This window comes from Haliotis asinina, chromosome 6, assembly GCF_037392515.1.
Source record: "Haliotis asinina isolate JCU_RB_2024 chromosome 6, JCU_Hal_asi_v2, whole genome shotgun sequence".
NCBI classification, from domain to species: domain Eukaryota; kingdom Metazoa; phylum Mollusca; class Gastropoda; order Lepetellida; family Haliotidae; genus Haliotis; species Haliotis asinina.
The window spans coordinates 13928050-13947889 of NC_090285.1; the positions used below are offsets into that span (position 1 = coordinate 13928050).

At 41.1% G+C, this 19840-nt stretch overlaps 1 protein-coding gene across 1 annotated transcript; it reads left to right on the forward strand.

Annotated features, from left to right (window-relative positions):
• The first annotated feature begins 6666 nt into the window (after positions 1–6666).
• LOC137286781 (uncharacterized) lies at positions 6667–18301 on the forward strand. Its single transcript, XM_067818773.1, has 6 exons — positions 6667–7043; positions 13798–13904; positions 14946–15002; positions 16257–16366; positions 16962–17103; positions 17281–18301. Exons 1-6 carry the CDS (start codon positions 6974–6976, stop codon positions 17488–17490), a joined length of 696 nt encoding a protein of 231 aa, XP_067674874.1. The 5' UTR covers positions 6667–6973; the 3' UTR covers positions 17491–18301.
• Positions 18302–19840: the final 1539 nt, after the last annotated feature.

Below are 19840 nucleotides of genomic sequence, written 5' to 3' on the forward strand. Positions count from 1 at the left end.
TTATTGAAAGCGATTTTCTAACAACAGCATCTTAACCACACGTTGCTTCAGATCATGAAGCCACTCTGATGTTTTAAAATGAGTGTCCCGAAAGTCTTTGCAGCGGTATGAAACTATGTTCACGTAATTCAGAGATGTGTCATCACTAAACACTTCCAACCATTTATCAATCACGTGTTCATCATTTATTTCACTCATGGCCGTCATGAAAAGACCATCAACGTGATCCTGTTCTAGCATGTGCTTACACGTGTGCACCAGTTCTCCCTCAGGTTCAAACATACATCCAAAACACAAATCACAGGATAACCGTCTAAGAATCTTAGTCAGTTCCAAAGTGTAACACAAAGTGAGAAGATTTTCCGCATGCTTTATGTGATTTCCACTATCAACTTCGTCGACACACAAGAACAGTTTTCTTGTCTTCTTGATGATGATTCTTTTCGTTGACCTAGAATCATCTTGAAACTTTCTCTTAGCATCCTTGACACATTCACTGCGATTTTGAAACCATTCGTTAGATTGCATGACAACTGTTTCGTGCAAGGTGTGTGATGATTGTAGAACTTGCTTCCAGGAATAGAAAGCTGCTTTACCATTCAGTTGACTGTAAACAAGAATTTAACACTTTTCACTCTCAATAACTTTGTCCATAAGCTCTTGTCTGACCTCCATCAAAGCTTTCCCCAACCAGTTTTGTCCCTTCCAGTTAGATGGATTTAATAGCTTGGGATCGTGAAGAGAGTCCAACACCCCACCGTCTATCATATGGACTGGCTTCAGCTAATATTTTTGTGGAGGTGTTCATTAATGCATGTCGAAGAGTGGAAGACTGAGTAAACTTAGCCAGGGTAACTTTCTTCACAACATGGTAACTCACAACATCCCATTGGTGTTGAATAAAGTTTTTCACACATCTTCCTAATCTCTTCTGCATAACAGCAGAAGAGGCTCTTAAAATGTGTTGAGCTGTAACCACATCGCCAAACGTCATTGCCTTCATGTACATATAATACTGCTCAGCACAGTTGAAGATTTTACCATCAACTTCAATCCTAACAGGATAGTGCTGGCTAAATGGTGAAGATTTTGTATAAAAGAATACGAACCGATCTGTAACTCTTGTTCCTATGATGTCTGTTCAGCAAAGGCACACCTTGTCTGTTGCTTGTACTCAGTTGGAATAACATTGCTGTAAGCAGTGATAGATGCGAGCATGCGCACATCTATTGGTGAATTCAAACTATGTCATTGGACAACACACAATAATCACCATCGCTCATTGGTAGATTTATAGACGTAGTGGAACGTGTGTTTTTAAAAAAAAAGAATGTGAAAGGGATGACTAATCATGACATGGCACTATTCAAAGGATTAAGTTTCATCATCCAGTCATGCTACCCCGGTTTGTTGATTCTATATATAGAGTACACCGTGCACTGGGTATCAGCCGGTCATGCCACCCTGTCGTGACTGTTATGTATAAACAACTTATTTGAATAGAGAGCATTCCAATCGTTTTGTAACAAATAACCATCAACTATAGCGTGAAACATCCATTGATAATTTCTCCCTAAACATCATTAACTTCTTTTCATCATGGTGATATTATGTATCACTAGGCTTAATGAAATTGATATTATTAGATAATGACTGTCACGTGTAGCTATTTTTGGGATGAAATGTGGGCCAAATGAGGGATGAGGGATGAGGGATAAATGAGGGATGAGGGATTTACGGTCACTGGTTTCATTGTCTTTGCTAATTGGAGCACGAAATGAGGGATGAGGGATGAGGGATGAGGGATGTGGGTCATGGGCTATTGTTTTAGCTAATTACCGCATTGTTTTAGCATTGTTTTGACATAGTTTCTATTGTCTGTGCTGTAGAATGAAATTTATATCTACTCTCGCACTTAACCGAAATAAACTTCATACAGTGTACTCTCGGACTCGAACCCGGACTTTCGGCGGACGCTTTAACTTTGTGGCCCTACCACATTTTGAGAGTTTTGTAGGCGCCCTTTGGGGATGGACCACTATTTATTTTACAGAGTTGTCTCCAAAGAACACACTAGAAGCGTAGGGTGTGGAGTTCGAACCCTTGAACGTCCTGATATTTCATTGGGTGCATTCGGGTGGTGCGTCACCTTTGACACCATAATTTGCTCTACACTGTGTGGGTCTATGACGTGTAATTCTAGGTTCGAATCCCGGTTCTCTCATAATATATTTTCAGGTTTGTCAGCAGTATTCCGCTCGTAGGTTTTCTCCAAATGAACAAATATATGAATCCTTCATCGCCTCTGGGTTTCGTCTCAGATCGATGCTCAAGATGTTGATCATGGTTGTCTGTCGTTATAAATCGGTCGTTAGGAACCCATGATTGTCGCATGAGGCGATCGGATGGTCAGGCTGGCTTACTTGGCTGACACATATCATCATATCCCAATTGCGTAGATCGATGCTCATGATGTTGATCACTGGATTGTCTTGTCCAAACCTCGAGTATTCACAGAACTCACTCACTCACTCACTCACTCACTCAACATGAAAATCGAAGAGGTTACAAAAGATAAATTCTATCCCTTCATATGGCTGAAATATTGCTGAGTTCGACCTTAAACTACAAACAAACGTCTCACACATCAATGTGACTTCCCATGATAAAGTAGCGTTAACCCACGCCACTCACCCACTTATACCTGAACACCTGTGATAATTCGGGTACCTGAAGAAATCTTCAGCAACCTATGTTTGCCCCAAAGGCGACTATGCTTCTCGTGAGAGGCGACTAACGGAACGAGGTCAGACTTGGTTACCACATGTCATCGGTTCACAACTGCTCAGATCGATGATCATGTTGTTGATCACTGGACTGTCTGGTTCAGACACAATTATTCACAAATGCTGTCATATAGCCAGTATATTACTCACTGTCCTTAACATGGAAATCGAAAGGTCCAGTGACGATAAATTCTACCTCGGATCTGTTAGTAGAAATCTGTTAGTAAAGCAATTCGGTTTGAAACCGTCAAAAGAAATATTACTCAATATTAACATTTACATAATAAAATTTAACTAAAAGCATAAAATCACTGAAATGAATGTATATGTGTTGCTAAAAGTAGACTTGATATATTTTCAATTGAAAACCAAACATGGGATAAAACTGACTGAGCGGTAAAGTTTCAATTTGTTCATTATAGTAAGTATTAAGGGCAGTCACACTGTCCACCCTTTTGAAATACTCCCCAATTAGTACGACTGAAAGACACATATATACTACACAGCAACAGAAACCCAAGTTGCAAAACAATGAAATTTCAGCATTCATGTTTATGGAACGTTCATGGTAAAGTGACAAAAAGCCAGACTTGCGTTTCTTTGCAGCATATTATGAAACACTAAACAAATGGTGACTGTTTCCTGCAGTCTGATTGGTTAATTACCCTTGTGGAATAATGTTCAACATTCCTGAAAATGATGGCCTGATAACCGCACATTAATACGCTGGCACTTATACAGTACTACTTTCGATGCATGAATTTGCATAACGGAGGAGATTAAAACGTCAATTTTCTTTCTCTGGGATTTTAGACAAATTGAAGAATTATTCAAAGATGATGGTCAGTAAAATCCCACTACACATAATCATATGTGATCAGAGAGTAAAGTGATTGAAGAGCAATAAAATAATATCCTTCAATGATCTTTATTCACAATGGAACTGCTCTGCAAAAGTTCAAGCATTTGTGTATTAAAATAGTTAAAGATTATTATTCAGCCAAACAATATGTTAATGGTACAAAAGACACCAGTCCCAGCACTCCGGACGTTTCATCTTCCATTGGAAATTCTATCGTTAACGCTGACCCGGCTCCATCTTGTTCACAGAGCGTCCCCCTCTTTCACCCTTTGGTAAGGTTGATAAAAATGTCCTGTGGGTAATAATTGAAGGGTCCTTATCGAAAGCAGTGAGTGAGTGAGTTTAATTTTACGCCGTGTTTAGCAATATTTCAGCTATATGGCGGCGGTTTAAAAATATTCAAGTCTGGATCAGACAAGCCAGTTATCAACAACATGAGCATCGATCTGTGCAATTGGGAACCGATGACATGTGTCAACCATATCAGCGAGCCTGACCACCCGATCCTGGTAGTCGCCTCTTACGACAAGCATAGTCGCCTTTTATGGCAAGCAAGTGTTGCTGAAGGCCTGTTCTACCCCGGGACCTTCACGGGTCCTTATCAAAAGCATGTGAGAGAAGAACCATTTAGGACGTAACACTCTTGAGAGGTGTGCAACGTTTAACATTTTGTAAACAAACCAAAGGACGTTCTTGGGAGGCATTTAGAAGATGGCATTCTAATATAAGACAAAATGTTATGAATGTCAACCTTTTCTTTGTTATTTACACGACGTTTCCTTGTCCCTTCGTCAGGTGGATGCTGACTAACAGGTAAACAGGGTATATATATATAAATGGTTATAAAATGGTTATATATATATATATATGTGTGTGTGTGTGTGTGTGTGTGTGTGTGTGTGTGTGTGTGTGTGTGTGTGTATATATATATATATGTATATATATATATATATATATATATATATATATATATACACTAGTAATGTACATGAAGCCTGAGTGATGATTGTATATGCAATAAAAACATCAGTCAAAAGAGAGGGAAAATATACAAAGACCGGTATGGTGTTGTTACAGTGGATAATCGACAGAGGCAAATGTGTCTGATTGGTATGCAATTGGGTGGCTGATAGTGGGCTAAAATACTAAGGGTTGGAATGAAGCTGTTATGGTAATGTTGTTTGGTACACCTCAACGTGTTTTGGCCAAAATTAAGTGCCATCTCCAAGAACACCAAGTTGCCACACACGTACACAAATCACTGCCTTCACTCAACAGCTACCACCTTGATATCCCATGCCGGAATCAAGTTTAAAGTTTAACATCATACTGAACCGAACCCAGCAGTGTACAGAAGAGGTCGTATCCGGCAATTTTGTATGGGTTTTCATGTCTTTGCCACGTTTTCATGTCTTTGCCACGTTTTCAAGTCTTTGCCACGTTTTCATCATCTAGGCTCCCTTCGCACTTGCAAAGTTATTCAACTGTGTCCGTGATGGGAATGTTTCGGGGCATAGACAAATCTACCAGTTATATAAATGTCAACTTCATTAATCAACAGTAGAAATAACCTGACACGACCAAACACAGGTGGTCATCCTTGACTGTACCAGTCTACGTGAGATCACATGAGGTGGAGAGGGTAGCATAAAGTGGAATTCTTTCATAGTCTGACACCGTGATTTTTAAACTAAATTTGCCGATGTTGGATTCCAATGAAATAGAACAAACCAAACTATTTATCTTCGAATTGCAACTGTGGCGCCAATTATGTTTTGCTTAAGTAAATATCATTTTGCAAAACATTTCAGCCTAAAAAATATTGCCAGTAAATCTTCGATTTACCATTAGCACGTATTGCGTACCGTGTCTCGCTCATGTATACACTTGTTTTGATATGTAGGGCAATGTTAAAGGTTTGGAGCAGTTGATATATGTAGATGGGTGAGCAACACTTATAGTGAGACATCCAAGACCAGTTGATGACGAAATGAAGTCAAGCTGTACTCCAACAACACGGGCGGATCCAGAAGTGCGTGTGCGTGTGCGTGTGCGTGTGCGTGTGCGTGCATATACCCCAACACACGCACACATACACACCTACACACAGACAGTTGGTTATGAAAGCGTATGAAATAACAGTGAAATTTCTCATGAAAACGGGTGGAAAGTGAACTGTGCATCACCCCAACCCCACCTGCCCCACCACCATTCCCCAAACGCTGTATCCGCACAAAGAATCGAGTGACTGAGTGGTGAGTGGTTGGGTGGGTGGCTGAGTGAGTGGTTGAGTGAGTGAGTGGTTGGGTGGTAGAGTGAGCGAGTGGTTGAGTGAGTGAGTGGTTGGGTGGTTGAGTGAGTGGTTGAGTGAGCGGTAAGTGGTTGGGTGGGTGGCTGAGTTAGTGGGTGAGTGAGTGGTTGAGTGGTTGAGTGAGTGAGTTGTAGGGTGAGTGAGTGTGTGAGTGAGTGGGTGGCTGAGTGAGTGGTTGAGTGAGTGGATGAGTGACTGAGTGGTGAGTGGTTGGGTGGGTGGCTGAGTGGGTGGTTGAGTGAGTGAGTGAGTGAGTGGTTGGGTGGGTGGCTGAGTGAGTGAGTGGTTGATTGAGTGCGTAAGTTAAAATCAATATTGCTACGTTATGAAGTCCTGTTCCCTTATTTGTTTCACTCAGTATATTACTATTGTTTGTATAAATTCGATAACGATTCAGAATCGGTTTTATTATTACTGCTTTATCGGACGAGCACGCATGTAGGTCTCAATATACATACTGACGGACAAAACACACACTGGTTGATAACACTGACTATCATATTTCTATATCAACACATTGTATATTCATATGCCATAAATAACACTCATACATGTACATACTACAGCGCACAGCATTTGTACCTTGACGTCATTTATAGTTGAGATAATTATTCAAGAAGATTAATGAGGAACTGTGATGTGATTGCTTATAGAAATCTATTGAAAAAATTCTATGTACATATCGTGACGCCGTCACCAGATCCCAGAACGTGTTTCAAATATAAAAATGGAATTTGATCACTTAACTAACGCTGACGGTAAGAATGATTAGACTCATGCGAGCTGACGATATAGTCAGAAACAGAATCACGTGACGTTCATAACGGTTGCGAGAAGCCGAGGTGAACAAGAAACTTGTTATCTCCGTAACTTCAATGATAGAGTATACCATATTCCTCGGGTGTTGTCAGCTGTAGATCGCCAAGTACACAGATACAGGTTTGGGGCTGTTCACATACCTGCCCAATTTGTCCGATTTCAAGGAAGCTCGGGTAAACAGACTGCTAAACAGACATGGTCGACCAAGAGAGAAGGAGAGTGTATATTGCTAATGGAATTATCTCCGCCTTGGTGCTCGCATGTGGTGAGTAAACATTGAATTTTGTGTCGTCCCTTAAAGGTCAAGGGTACCGGAGAAGCATGGATACCCGGCTATTGGTTACTATTGTGCTGGACAGGGGTGGGTAATTGTTACTATGGTGATAGACAGACAGGAGTAAAGGTTACTATGGTTCTGGGAAAGGGTGGGTAATGATTACCATGGTGGGAGACAGTTCAGAAGTATTGTTACTATGGTGCTGGAGAGGGGTGGGTAATACTTACCATGGTGGTAGACAGACAGGAGTATTAGTTACTATTATGCTGGAGAGGGGTGGGTAATACTTACTATGGTGGTAGACAGACAGGAGTAATGGTTACTATTGTGCTGGAGAGGGGTGGGTAATACTTACTGTGGTGGTAGACAGACAGGAGTATTGGTTACTATGGTGCTGGAGAGGGGTGGGTAATACTTACTGTGGTGGTAGACAGACAGGAGTATTGGTTACTATGGTGCTGGAGAGGGGTGGGTAATACTTACTGTGGTGGTAGACAGACAGGAGTATTGGTTACTATGGTGCTGGAGAGGGGTGGGTAATACTTACCATGGTGGTAGACAGACAGGAGTATTGGTTACTATGGTGCTGGAGAGGGGTTGGTAATACTTACTATGGTGGTAGACAGACAGGAGTAATGGTTACTATGGTGCTGGAGAGGGGTGGGTAATACTTACTGTGGTGGTAGACAGACAGGAGTATTGGTTACTATGGTGCTGGAGAGGGGTGGGTAATACTTACCATGGTGGTAGACAGACAGGAGTATTAGTTACTATTATGCTGGAGAGGGGAGGGTAATACTTACTGTGGTGGTAGACAGACAGGAGTATTGGTTACTATGGTGCTGGAGAGGGGTGGGTAATACTTACTGTGGTGGTAGACAGACAGGAGTATTGGTTACTATGGTGCTGGAGAGGGGTGGGTAATACTTACTGTGGTGGTAGACAGACAGGAGTATTGGTTACTATTATGCTGGAGAGGGGTGGGTAATACTTACCATGGTGGTAGACAGACAGGAGTATTGGTTACTATGGTGCTGGAGAGGGGTGGGCAATACTTACTATGGTGGTAGACAGACAGGAGTAATCGTTACTATGGTGCTGGAGAGGGGTGGGTAATACTTACTGTGGTGGTAGACAGACAGGAGTATTGGCTACTATGGTGCTGGAGAGGGGTGGGTAATACTTACCATGGTGGTAGACAGACAGGAGTATTGGTTACTATGGTGCTGGAGAGGGGTGGGTAATACTTACTATGGTGGTAGACAGACAGGAGTAATGGTTACTATGGTGCTGGAGAGGGGTGGGTAATACTTACTGTGGTGGTAGACAGACAGGAGTATTGGTTACTATGGTGCTGGAGAGGGGTGGGTAATACTTACCATGGTGGTAGACAGACAGGAGTATTAGTTACTATTATGCTGGAGAGGGGAGGGTAATACTTACTGTGGTGGTAGACAGACAGGAGTATTGGTTACTATGGTGCTGGAGAGGGGAGGGTAATACTTACTGTGGTGGTAGACAGACAGGAGTATTGGTTACTATGGTGCTGGAGAGGGGAGGGTAATACTTACTGTGGTGGTAGACAGACAGGAGTATTGGTTACTATTGTGCTGGAGAGGGGTGGGTAATACTTACTGTGGTGGTAGACAGACAGGAGTATTGGTTACTATTGTGCTGGAGAGGGGTGGGTAATACGTACCATGGTGGTAGACAGACAGGAGTATTGGTTACTATGGTGCTGGAGAGGGGTGGGTAATACTTACTGTGGTGGTAGACAGACAGGAGTATTGGTTACTATTATGCTGGAGAGGGGTGGGTAATACTTACTGTGGTGGTAGACAGACAGGAGTATTGGTTACTATTATGCTGGAGAGGGGTGGGTAATACTTACCATGGTGGTAGACAGACAGGAGTATTGGTTACTATGGTGCTGTCAGGGGTGGGTAATACTTACTGTGGTGGTAGACAGACAGGAGTATTGGTTACTATGGTGCTGTCAGGGGTGGGTAATACTTACTGTGGTGGTAGACAGACAGGAGTATTGGTTACTATTGTGCTGGAGAGGGGTGGGTAATACTTACCATGGTGGTAGACAGACAGGAGTATTGGTTACTATTATGCTGGAGAGGGGTGGGTAATACTTACTGTGGTGGTAGACAGACAGGAGTATTGGTTACTATTGTGCTGGAGAGGGGTGGGTAATACTTACCATGGTGGTAGACAGACAGGAGTAAAGATTATTATGGTTCTGGGAAAGGGTGGGTAATGGTTACTATGGTGGTAGACAGGCAGGAGTATTGGTTACTATGGTTCTGGGAAAAGCTGGGTAATGGTTACTATGGTGGTAGGCAGACAGGAGCGCGGGTTACTATGGTGTGTACAGGGATGGGTAATGGTTACTGTGGTGGTAGACAGGCAAGAGTATTGGTTACTGCTGGACAGGGATGGGTACAGGCAACTATGCTGCTAGACAGGGATGGGTACAGGTAACTATGTTACTGGACAGGGATGGGTACAGGTAACTATGCTGCTGGACAGGGATGGGTACAGGTAACTATGCTGCTGGACAGGGATGGGTACAGGTAACTATGCTGCTGGACAGGGATGGGTACAGGTAACTATGCTGCTGGACAGGGATGGGTACAGGTAACTATGCTGCTGGACAGGGATGGGTACAGGTAACTATGCTGCTGGACAGGGATGGGTACAGGTAACTATGTTGCTGGACAGGGATGGGTACAGGTAACTATGCTGCTGGACAGGGATGGGTACAGTAACTATGTTACTGGACAGGGATGGGTACAGGTAACTATGTTGCTGGACAGGGATGGGTACAGGTAACTATGTTACTGGACAGGGATGGGTACAGGTAACTATGCTGCTGGACAGGGATGGGTACAGGTAACTATGTTGCTGGACAGGGATGGGTACAGGCAACTCTGTTGCTGGACAGGGATGGATACAGGTTAGAATGATGTTTGACAAGCAAGTAACTGGTTACTACTCTGAAGGGAACATATGTTACTTGTTACTCTGATGACGTTAAACCATGATTACTGTTTATCATGGTGCTGGACAAATATTACTTACCTGATGTTCTTCAGTCCAGCTTTGTGGCTTATAAAGTTAGAACCATATTCATGACTATTTGCTGCATTGGAATTGTATAAGATGCAATTTGATGAAAACAGAATTTTCTGGGTTTCATTGGGTTTTTTAATCTTTGGATACAACGTTTCAGGGCTTCTTCTGGCCCCATCGACCACCTTCGCCCTCAATACTGCTGTAACCTAATTTACCCGGTCAGGTTGTGAGGACACGGCTGTGGACCCAAGATAAAATTAGCTTTTGTTTGTTTATCGATTTCTCGCTGAAATCGGCACTCCGCCGTTGTCAAGTCCACGGCCAGGTCGTTGGTGTATGTGAAAGCAATATCATGTAAAATGAAAGCAGTGCACACAAAATATATCCATACTTACATGGGGCGTGGCTGTGTCTTCTGAACACAGATGTAAGTTGACATATATTATGATACGTTTCATGAGTCACATTAAAGGGTCAGTTATTTCTCACATACTAGTATTATCCAACTAACAGAAAATAATCTACATTTTATATATAATAAATAAATATTAAATTATACAAAATTATCTGTTTCTGCTGAGACTCCGCAAGAAAGTCATAATGTATAATTTATAGTGACCTGTGCTTTGCATTGCATTGTCATACATATAATTTGAAACTATTGCCTAGTATTTCTGGATACCCGATTTGTTTTGCAAAGAAACGGACTCGCTCATGGGACTCATTAATTGTTTGGTACCTGGGCATTGCAAAAGCATTGTTACGAATAGAAACTGATCGCCTTCAATATAAAAATCTAATGAAAGGTAGCTTTTATCTTATACGTTTATTCCTGCTTAACGCTAAAAACCAACATAATAATACTCTGATGTGAACAAATTGTCCATAGTGTTGTCAACCACTGTTGAATTTGTCGGTCGTGTTTCATTTAGACCTGACGGTGAATGTCACCCGAGGCAGTGTTATCAATAATATTGATCACAATATGTAACTTGTTTACAGATCATAGTTATAAATATAAACTGTTATATTTCTCCGTCAGCAATACAAATAGATCACATGCCTGTCGACCTTTGAAAATAAGAACTGGTTTTCAGTAACCCATGCTTGTCGTAAGAGGTGACTTTCGGGATCTGGTGGTCAGGCTCGCTGACCTTTTTGAATCATATCATCCTATCTCAAGTGCGTCGATTCGATGCTCATGATGCTGATCATTGGATTATCTGGTCCAGACTTTACATTTCGGTGCCATGTAACTTATATATTGCTGAGTTTGATGTTAAACAACAAACAAAAACATACGTGTCTCCACCTCAAAGGTAAATGTTCGAGAGCTCCATGTGACTTCATGCAATAGCCCGTCTGGCTCAAAAGCGGACCCATAAATAGCAATCTAACTCGAAAACTAATAAACACACATGTATAATACTCAACGCTGATCATCATCAAAACATCGTGCCAACTATGTGAGGTTTTGGCAGATTTTGTGTCCTGAAATACAAAAGTTGTTAAAGAATCTATCAATAAAATATTGACACAGCTGACCATTGTTTTACGAGGGAGGGGTGCAGAGAAAAGCCGGTGTGCGAGAATGGTTGGCAGCACAGGTTAATGGACTTCCATGGCATTTATGCACGTGATTCTCGAAATCCTGGCTGTAATGGAACCTCTAGCTCGCGCCTTCCACGGGTCGGTGGGGTAAGCTCGTGGTTAAAACACTTGCTGGTCACGCTGAAGATCCGGGTTTGATTCCCCTCATGGACACAACATTTTAAGCCTATTTGTGGTGTCCCCTGGCATGATATTGCTGGAATACTGCTCAAAGCGGCTTAAAGCTAACGCTAGTAGCAATATCAAAGCAATATACAATGTCGAGACACCATAAAAAGGCTTACATATTTTACATAATAATAACATATTTTATGGCTTTTACTAGTTCTGCTTCCCACTGGCAATAGTGAACGTAAATAAAATCACCATATCATATGTTTGAATACACAGTATAGAATCTTCACAGATTGTCTCACACCTCTTGGAATTACACCGCTCTTCCAACGATATAGTGTGTCGAGAGCAGAAGGGACGAGTAAAGATGTTGTTCACAAACATACCACTGAAATGTCTGCGTGTGATGATGGTATATGACCCCCTCATTGATGAATTCTCGAGTCTCTACAATGAGCAATGAGCAATACCTTGCTCAGTGAAAAAGTAGAGCTCGGAGCTAAATGCTCAACTGAAGGTCCAACCCACCTATACGTTTGCTGAGCCAGTCCTTTCCTATTACTATGGAGTAGTTGATTGGACTAAACGAGACATCTGGAATTGTGAGCGCCCTGCTAGAAGGATCATGTCTGACAACACAGCCAATCCTCCTCAGTGATCGGGAGCTTTTTGTGGAGGATCTTGATGATAGACTTTTAATGTGTACCATTGTACATATCTGTTTATAGCACGAATCTCTGATCATGTAAAGGTTCGTGCTGAATGCAAGGAATTATGCGGTTATTTTACTCGCGTCGTTGTTGTTACACAGAAGTTAACATGGTCAATGGCAGGTGTACTGCTGGCTGGGAAAGGGGCACATTAACTATGATGAAATACACTGTCTTTATTGCAAATCTGATGGTATTTTATCAATTGAAGATGAATGGCATGTGTTTTATGTAAGCGGTGCATACTCTGGTATTAGGAATAAATATGTAAAGAAACATAAGATAAATATATCAAGATATATTTTAGTAACTTTCACACAAGTATAAGTTTTACATCTTTTCTACAGAGTGAAAAGGGGGATCTTAAAGGAAATGTATGTATATTCTTGCATCATGTAAACAAGAGACACAAACTGTACATACTGTAAAATGCGCTGATGTGTCACACATTATCATGATTGCATTCTCGACCTGTTGATACAAAAATGTCTGTCTGTCTGTCTGTCTGTCTGATATAATTCGAATTCTACCATATTTCAGTAAATACTAGTTTGTGTGATTCATTAAAGTCATTCAGGGGTAAATAATCAAGTTGTAAGCCTCAAGTTATTTCCAACACACTATACATTTTTAAAATAAAGCGTTTATGCGTTGTAAAATCTGCGCGTTCGGTTTTAAATAAAATTTAGAGTCTGACCTAATATGATTTCGTTATATACCTCTGATTTTCCAACACAGTATGTTTATCTCTTGAATGAACAATGGACTCTGCGTTTATCACAGACTTCTTGTGAATGAGGAAAGGCGCTTTTGGTTTTTGCACAATCCATATTCATTGTGTCGTTATATATTTATGTTTTACCATTATTTAACAACATTTGACCATGCATCAATTTCCACCTTGTGACGGCGTGCCGATATCAGAAAATTTGAAATTCCAATTTGGTCCCTAAAATGATATATATTGTTGAGTGGCAATATATCTGGGAAGAATTCGCCCCATGTTTACGGTTCTTCTGTGGAATATTCGTAATGCTGACATTAAAGCAAATGAAATTTTACAGTTTATTGTCGATACCCCTACATAAATAATCACACACAATCAGTCAATGCTGTTTCATTTCCATAGAAAAGTTGTAAGAAATGAATATCGATTTGCCGGTGTCTAATTCCTTCCTCTTTCTTTTTCTTTACTACTTACATTGTATATTTCTACCCTGCAGGGACTGTTTTCAGCGCCTTGATGGGCGTGTACTTCGACAGTTTCTTCAAAGACGTGTCAAGTTTTACAGGATTTGCATATCTTCCAGTATGGGTTTTAGGTTTTGCTGTAAGTACCTCTATTGCTAACATCGTCAGTTTGGAACATGCATGCAGATGTTCCTTTAAATTGCATATGACACCGGAATCCTGAGTGCAGTGGGTTCTCCTTCTCCCCTTTGTTCACCTGTGAAGATCCGGGTTAGAATTGATGCGGTGTAGAACTCACTCACGCAGTCATTCTCCCCCTTGTTGCTAGGTGTCAGCACCGTACACAAATCTCCGAGTTCCAACAAAATGGTAAATGTCAAAAACCTACTACTTAAGATCGGCTCCCACTGCATATGATTTATATTATATGATGTTCAGCACTGTAGTATGTTCCACATACGGCCGTTATAATTACATTGATTGTGATTTTAAATCATGCATGTGTGACAATTGTTTTATTAATATGTGTTAATGTCAGTTATCTTGATTTTGTTTTATATGTAATATGCATTAATTGCCTGCGTTGTTATCATATATCATATGATACATGAATGTCACTTATCTTATCAGCGTTGTTTTACATGTTAGAAGCATACATAGATTATCGTATCATTGCTATATAAACTCGACGACCGAAGACACTTTGCACCCGATTACAATGACTCTCACTGGATATAAATATAACCAAAGTTTGAGGTCTGAGAAACAGGTGCAGTCCAGATACAGAAATCATCAACACAAATATTGTGTTTGTTACCATTGAGATTAAATGCATTCTAAAAATGTTAAGCAATATTAATCACAACTGTGCAACTGTGCCATCAGTTTATATACGATGCATGTATGCTTATATATTATATATAATAAAAAATAATAATAATTAAATTTAAGATCCGGATTGGAATTGTCGTAAGAGGCGACTAACTGGATCGGCTGGATCGGGTGGTCAGGCGAGCTAACGTGGTTTGCACAAATCATCGTGTCCCACTTACCCAGATCGATGCTCATGATGTTGATCACTGGATTGTCTGGGTAAATAATTCACTGGCCGCCGCCATATTGCTAAGTGCGGAGTAAAACAATAAGGAAAAAATCAAGCAGTTATATATTTGTGTTCCAGTACATCGTGCCAGGACTCATTGGACTTGTGGCAACATGCTGCCAGGCGAAAGGAGGCGTAAGAATATTTCCATCCATCTAGATCCTTAGAAACAAGCATTTCACTGGTAGGGGTGATGTGGGGGTTGCAACCCCAGTTTTTTCAAAAGGCTGGATCCGACCACGCATTAATAGCTTCTTCTGTACACACCTGAATATGTGCAAAATGGACCATCTAACAAACACTCTAACAAACTAGGAACAATTAGGAAATTAGCAATAATTCGCAAAATAATATCAATGTCTCTTTTTAAGCAATGACACCGCAAAAGATAACCAATAACGCACGGGTTTAACATTGTTTATTTATCTGTTTAATGTATGCACAAAGAGTTTATTTTTGCATCCAAGCAGTCCGTATACATGGCCAATTTATGTTTCACATTTGTATTTAACTTGTGCATTATGATGTAAACTTGAACCTCTAATGCCGCAGAACGCAGTCGAAGTGTAAACAAAGTTCAGTTCAGTAACACCAAATTCCCATGTGACAGAATACTATAATATTCACAATACATGCACTTGCTTACATGTATTCACCATTCACACGCGCTTGTATACACTTGCATTGACTCATCCACGCGTGTGTTCATACACACACGTGCTCTCCCGTGCACACACATGTGCACGCCCATATACAACTATGAAAGATCAAAATAACAAATAAGCTAAAAGTCGCAATTTCAGGACAAACTGACAATAATACTGTTTGAACTGCATAAACGTAATTTGTATTAGTTATTTCAATCACAGCCTTCTTTTAGTATCGTATATATATATATATATATATATATTTTAGGACCACCGTTCAAGCAATCTCCCTGCACAGTTAATAAGAGCTCCGAAAGTTTGTAGTTTAGTTTTGATTGAAGTGAACAATGTTTCAGGATGGATTGTTACTGAAAATAGTCGACGGTGTGAAAATCCAAAATGGCTGCCAAAATGGCCGTTAAAAGGAATTGATGGATATACTAACCTAATGTTGTTACGAATGAGCTCAAAAAGGTTTTCTTTGGCCTTAGCAATATTTTCCTCAAGCCAGAAAATTTTCCCCTTTTGTTCATCACGAATTATGACCTGCGCCATGTCCCGGCGTTCTCTCATCACGTGGTGCATCGTTAGTAGAGTTTAAAGTGGTGTTAAATGCTGAAGAACTATGATGGCTTACACTCGGCATGAAAGGTAACTCAATTCACCGCTATAAGCATGCGTGTATTAGGACCAACACAAACGACGGAGTGCAGCAAGCTAAATGTGTTTTGCTCTCCTGCAGTATGTCACCCAGATGATCTTCTGCATCCTGACTCTGTTGGCCATGGGGATTTTCGTTATCGTGGCATTACTGGCATTGACAGGAATCAGTTATGCCAACTCCTCCTGCGAGTAAGAATACTTCCTTATTCATAGATATAACAGAGACACCATGATCAGTACTTCTGCTGACAAACAGCATCATTCCTGCGAGGATTATCGGTTCCTTAACAACAATGAGACCATTCCAAAAAGTATGATAATCCTTGCAGGAATAAGAAAATTCCGATCCAACCATTCCCATTAGCTGACTATTACGAATGTTAACAGCTGTGACAGCCAAGTATGACTGACTCCATCTTCAGGTCTAATGAAGTGATATTTGTCAGTCGCGCTATTTTTAATCAGAACTGGTTCTTGACTATTTGTGGTTGTCACTGGAAATCTGGTACCGGAAGTAAGCTGGGCTCCGTCTCGCATATCGCAAAGGCAGCCCGCAACCAGCAACCAGCTTAGCATCGGAAGTAGCCCCTCGCGAAACTTACTGGTCCAATTCCAGTGGCAATTATCAGTTTTATTGAAATTTTATAGTTGGTGAGTAATATCAGCGGGATACGATAGCGAAACACTCCTTAAATAATGGGAAACAGTCTACCGCTGGAGTATTTCCAGAACCGGAATCCAACTCGAACCACACTGTTCTCTATTGTATGTTTTGTCTGTCTAGCAATGCCTTCGATGATCTGTGCACTGACACTGCCGGGAGTTTCTTCGCCGTCCTGTACAGCATTATGATCAGCATGGTACTTGGTTGGATCCTCACACTGGTCACCACAATTCTAGGCGGTGTGCTGGCTTGTAGTCGACAGGTACGTTTCACAAAATCCGACCCCCATTAAACCGAACACCTTTATAACAAAAGCCCAGTTATCCATAAACTCGTCTAGCTGTACAATTGTCTTTACCCACTGCACCACGGAGACGGGATGTATGCCATGAAACTTGATCTAATATGTCCATAAATGTGACACACCAACTTATTTCAGACCACACCCGGAATGGTAATGGTACCAATGAGCACAGTGTCCGTCATGAGCGGCAATCAAATGATGCAAGCGGGATGGACACCAAATATGGCAGCACCACAAGCAAACACAGTGCCCGTCGCGGGAAACAATCAGATGGTAAACGCAGGATGGACACCAAATATGGCAATACCAACAACAAACCAAGGATTTCAAGTCGAAAAATATTAGTTCCTCTTCTCAGTGCCCAGCGTCTTATATGGTTTTAGCTGTATCTGTAAACGGCGTGAAACGGTGAATGAAATGACGTTGGAACGTCGTCCATAGAAGCAGCCATGTGCGACGTCATGGGAAGGCAATAAACCAAGTCAACCAAACCTGACCAACCAATCCACATAGTCGCTTTTTATGACCACCATGAAGATCCATGACAAGACAATGCTAGTGGTGATTTTGGGACAGAATTCGCCATCTATATCTGTGTTTGTGACACGAGGCGAAGAAAAAAGGGTTGGCTAGTTTGAAGGTTGGTAGGGTCGCTTGCTTGCTTATTTGTTTGTTTAACGCCGCACTCACACAACTAATCCAGCTGTGTGATCGCGGTTTGTAAATAACTTGGCCCAGATAATCCAGTGATCAACAATATGAGCATCTATGTATGCCATTGGGATGACGTGTCAAATAAGTCATTAAGTCTACCTACCGATCCCGTTCCAAATGGGTTAAATATGTGTCTGGATGACAAGTCTTTCATCTGAACCCAACTGAACAAATCAGCATCGCTTTTCGTTTCGTCAAGTTTTGTCTGTCAGAGCTTTGATGTTATGGTGGTATTTCATAATCTGGTAACATAACAGGTTGTTATGACACTTAGGTGTCTTAACACATCCCTCGAATTTCATTGGCTGAGATCATGGACCTTGACCTTGCCATGGATATTATTATACAATTTTTACAAAAATATTAATCGCTCAAAACGAGAACAAATGTTTACGAATGATGCTTTCAGTTTATTTCAGTGAAATAAAAGTGTTTTACAGGTTGGCGTTTTCACTAAAGTCAATGCCACATACGTGTGATTAAAATAGAAATATGTCGTCTGTCGCTGTCGGTGGAAACAAACATGGCGGAAAGTCTGTCTTCACAAACAGCAGCTGTTAAAATCAGTGGATTGGTGAAAATCGTCAGAAAACTTTGTGGATATTCAAACATTTCTGAACACATTCAACAGTTGCTATGGAAACAACCTCTGGAGCATGCATACACCAAAGCACTGAATTCATGTACAACCAGATACTGATAACGGTGGTACCTCCCAAATCGCCATATTGTTTCCATGATTTCGATCGATGTCAAGAGCATCTATGTGAACTGTATTTCGAGAACACGGCATTGCACTGGACACATTTGAAATAAAGAACTTTGAATATCTCCTCCAAAGAACGTAAGAACTCCGCCAAGAAAAAAAAAGCATTAAGCGAAAACGGTGACAGGCAGATTAGTTGATGTGGCAAAAATAGTGAAACTGTATTCCACACGCTCTGTCACAATAAAATCATGGATGCAATGAAATCAAGATGGCGATTGCCCATCCTCTTTCCAGGCATTTCGGTTGTGTGTCACTTAATTGCCCATTAATCCCACTTAATGCATATTTTATGGCAAAATTAAAACATTTCTGTAGGTAGTATTTAACTGTCTACAGATCACAGGCCCGTATACAACATAATTATTATATACAAATTTTCAATTGTCCATGTGTTCGTGTTCGGTCTCAATATGTACATATTTTCTCAGAAGTGTCTCGTTTTTAACTTAGTTAAACAACTTATGACGGAATCGAACCAGCGACCTTTCGCTCTCAGGGTGGACCCTCTAACAACTACACCATGGATGCTGTTTCATACATCATATGTATCACATGAAAGATTTACTGAGGCCCTGAATGTTGCAAGTGTCGAGGGGCCACTTTTTGTAAGTCGTTGTAGGACGTATGCACAGATGTACCTCAGAGTGAAAAGTAGACACCTACATCTGGAGCTGCTGGATTACTTAAGGGAAACATGACTTAGGGAAGTTTCATGCCACTTCGCTTCACAAAGGGTCTTGTTAATTGGTTTGCTTGGTGTTTTACGCTGCACTCAGCAATATTCGGTCTGTCAGCGTCGGTCTGTAAATGATCGCGATTCGATCAGACAATCAAGTGATCAACAGTATGAGCTTCGATCTACGAAATTGGGAACTGATGACATGTGTCAACCAAGTCAGCGAGCCTGACCATCCGATCCCGTTAGATTCCCCTTACGACAAGCATTGGTTACTGAAGATCAGTTCTAGCCCGGATCTTCACGGGCCTGTCGCATTGAAGAGTGGCTTGAAGAAGCTTCAAGCACAGATCTAGATATGAAACAGAAGTGTTGCTTACAATGTTCCTAATATTATTAGTTCAGGTTGTGAAATCACTGGAACTGAATTGCAGTGAAAAAGTGAGTGAGTGAGTATATTTTTACACCGCTTTTAGCAATATTCCGGCAATATCACGGCGGGGGACACCAGAAATGGGCTTCTTACATCGTACCCA

What these genes read in the sequence shown, in the direction of transcription:
- LOC137286781 (XM_067818773.1), top strand. Translation starts at nt 6,974, where the DNA reads ATGGTCGACCAAGAGAGAAGGAGAGTGTATATTGCTAATGGAATTATC. An exon ending in CGCCTTGGTGCTCGCATGTG is followed by an intron (nt 7,044 to 13,797) that starts GTGAGTAAACAT and finishes TCTACCCTGCAG; the next exon opens with GGACTGTTTTCAGCGCCTTG. An exon ending in TGCTGGCTTGTAGTCGACAG is followed by an intron (nt 17,104 to 17,280) that starts GTACGTTTCACA and finishes AACTTATTTCAG; the next exon opens with ACCACACCCGGAATGGTAAT.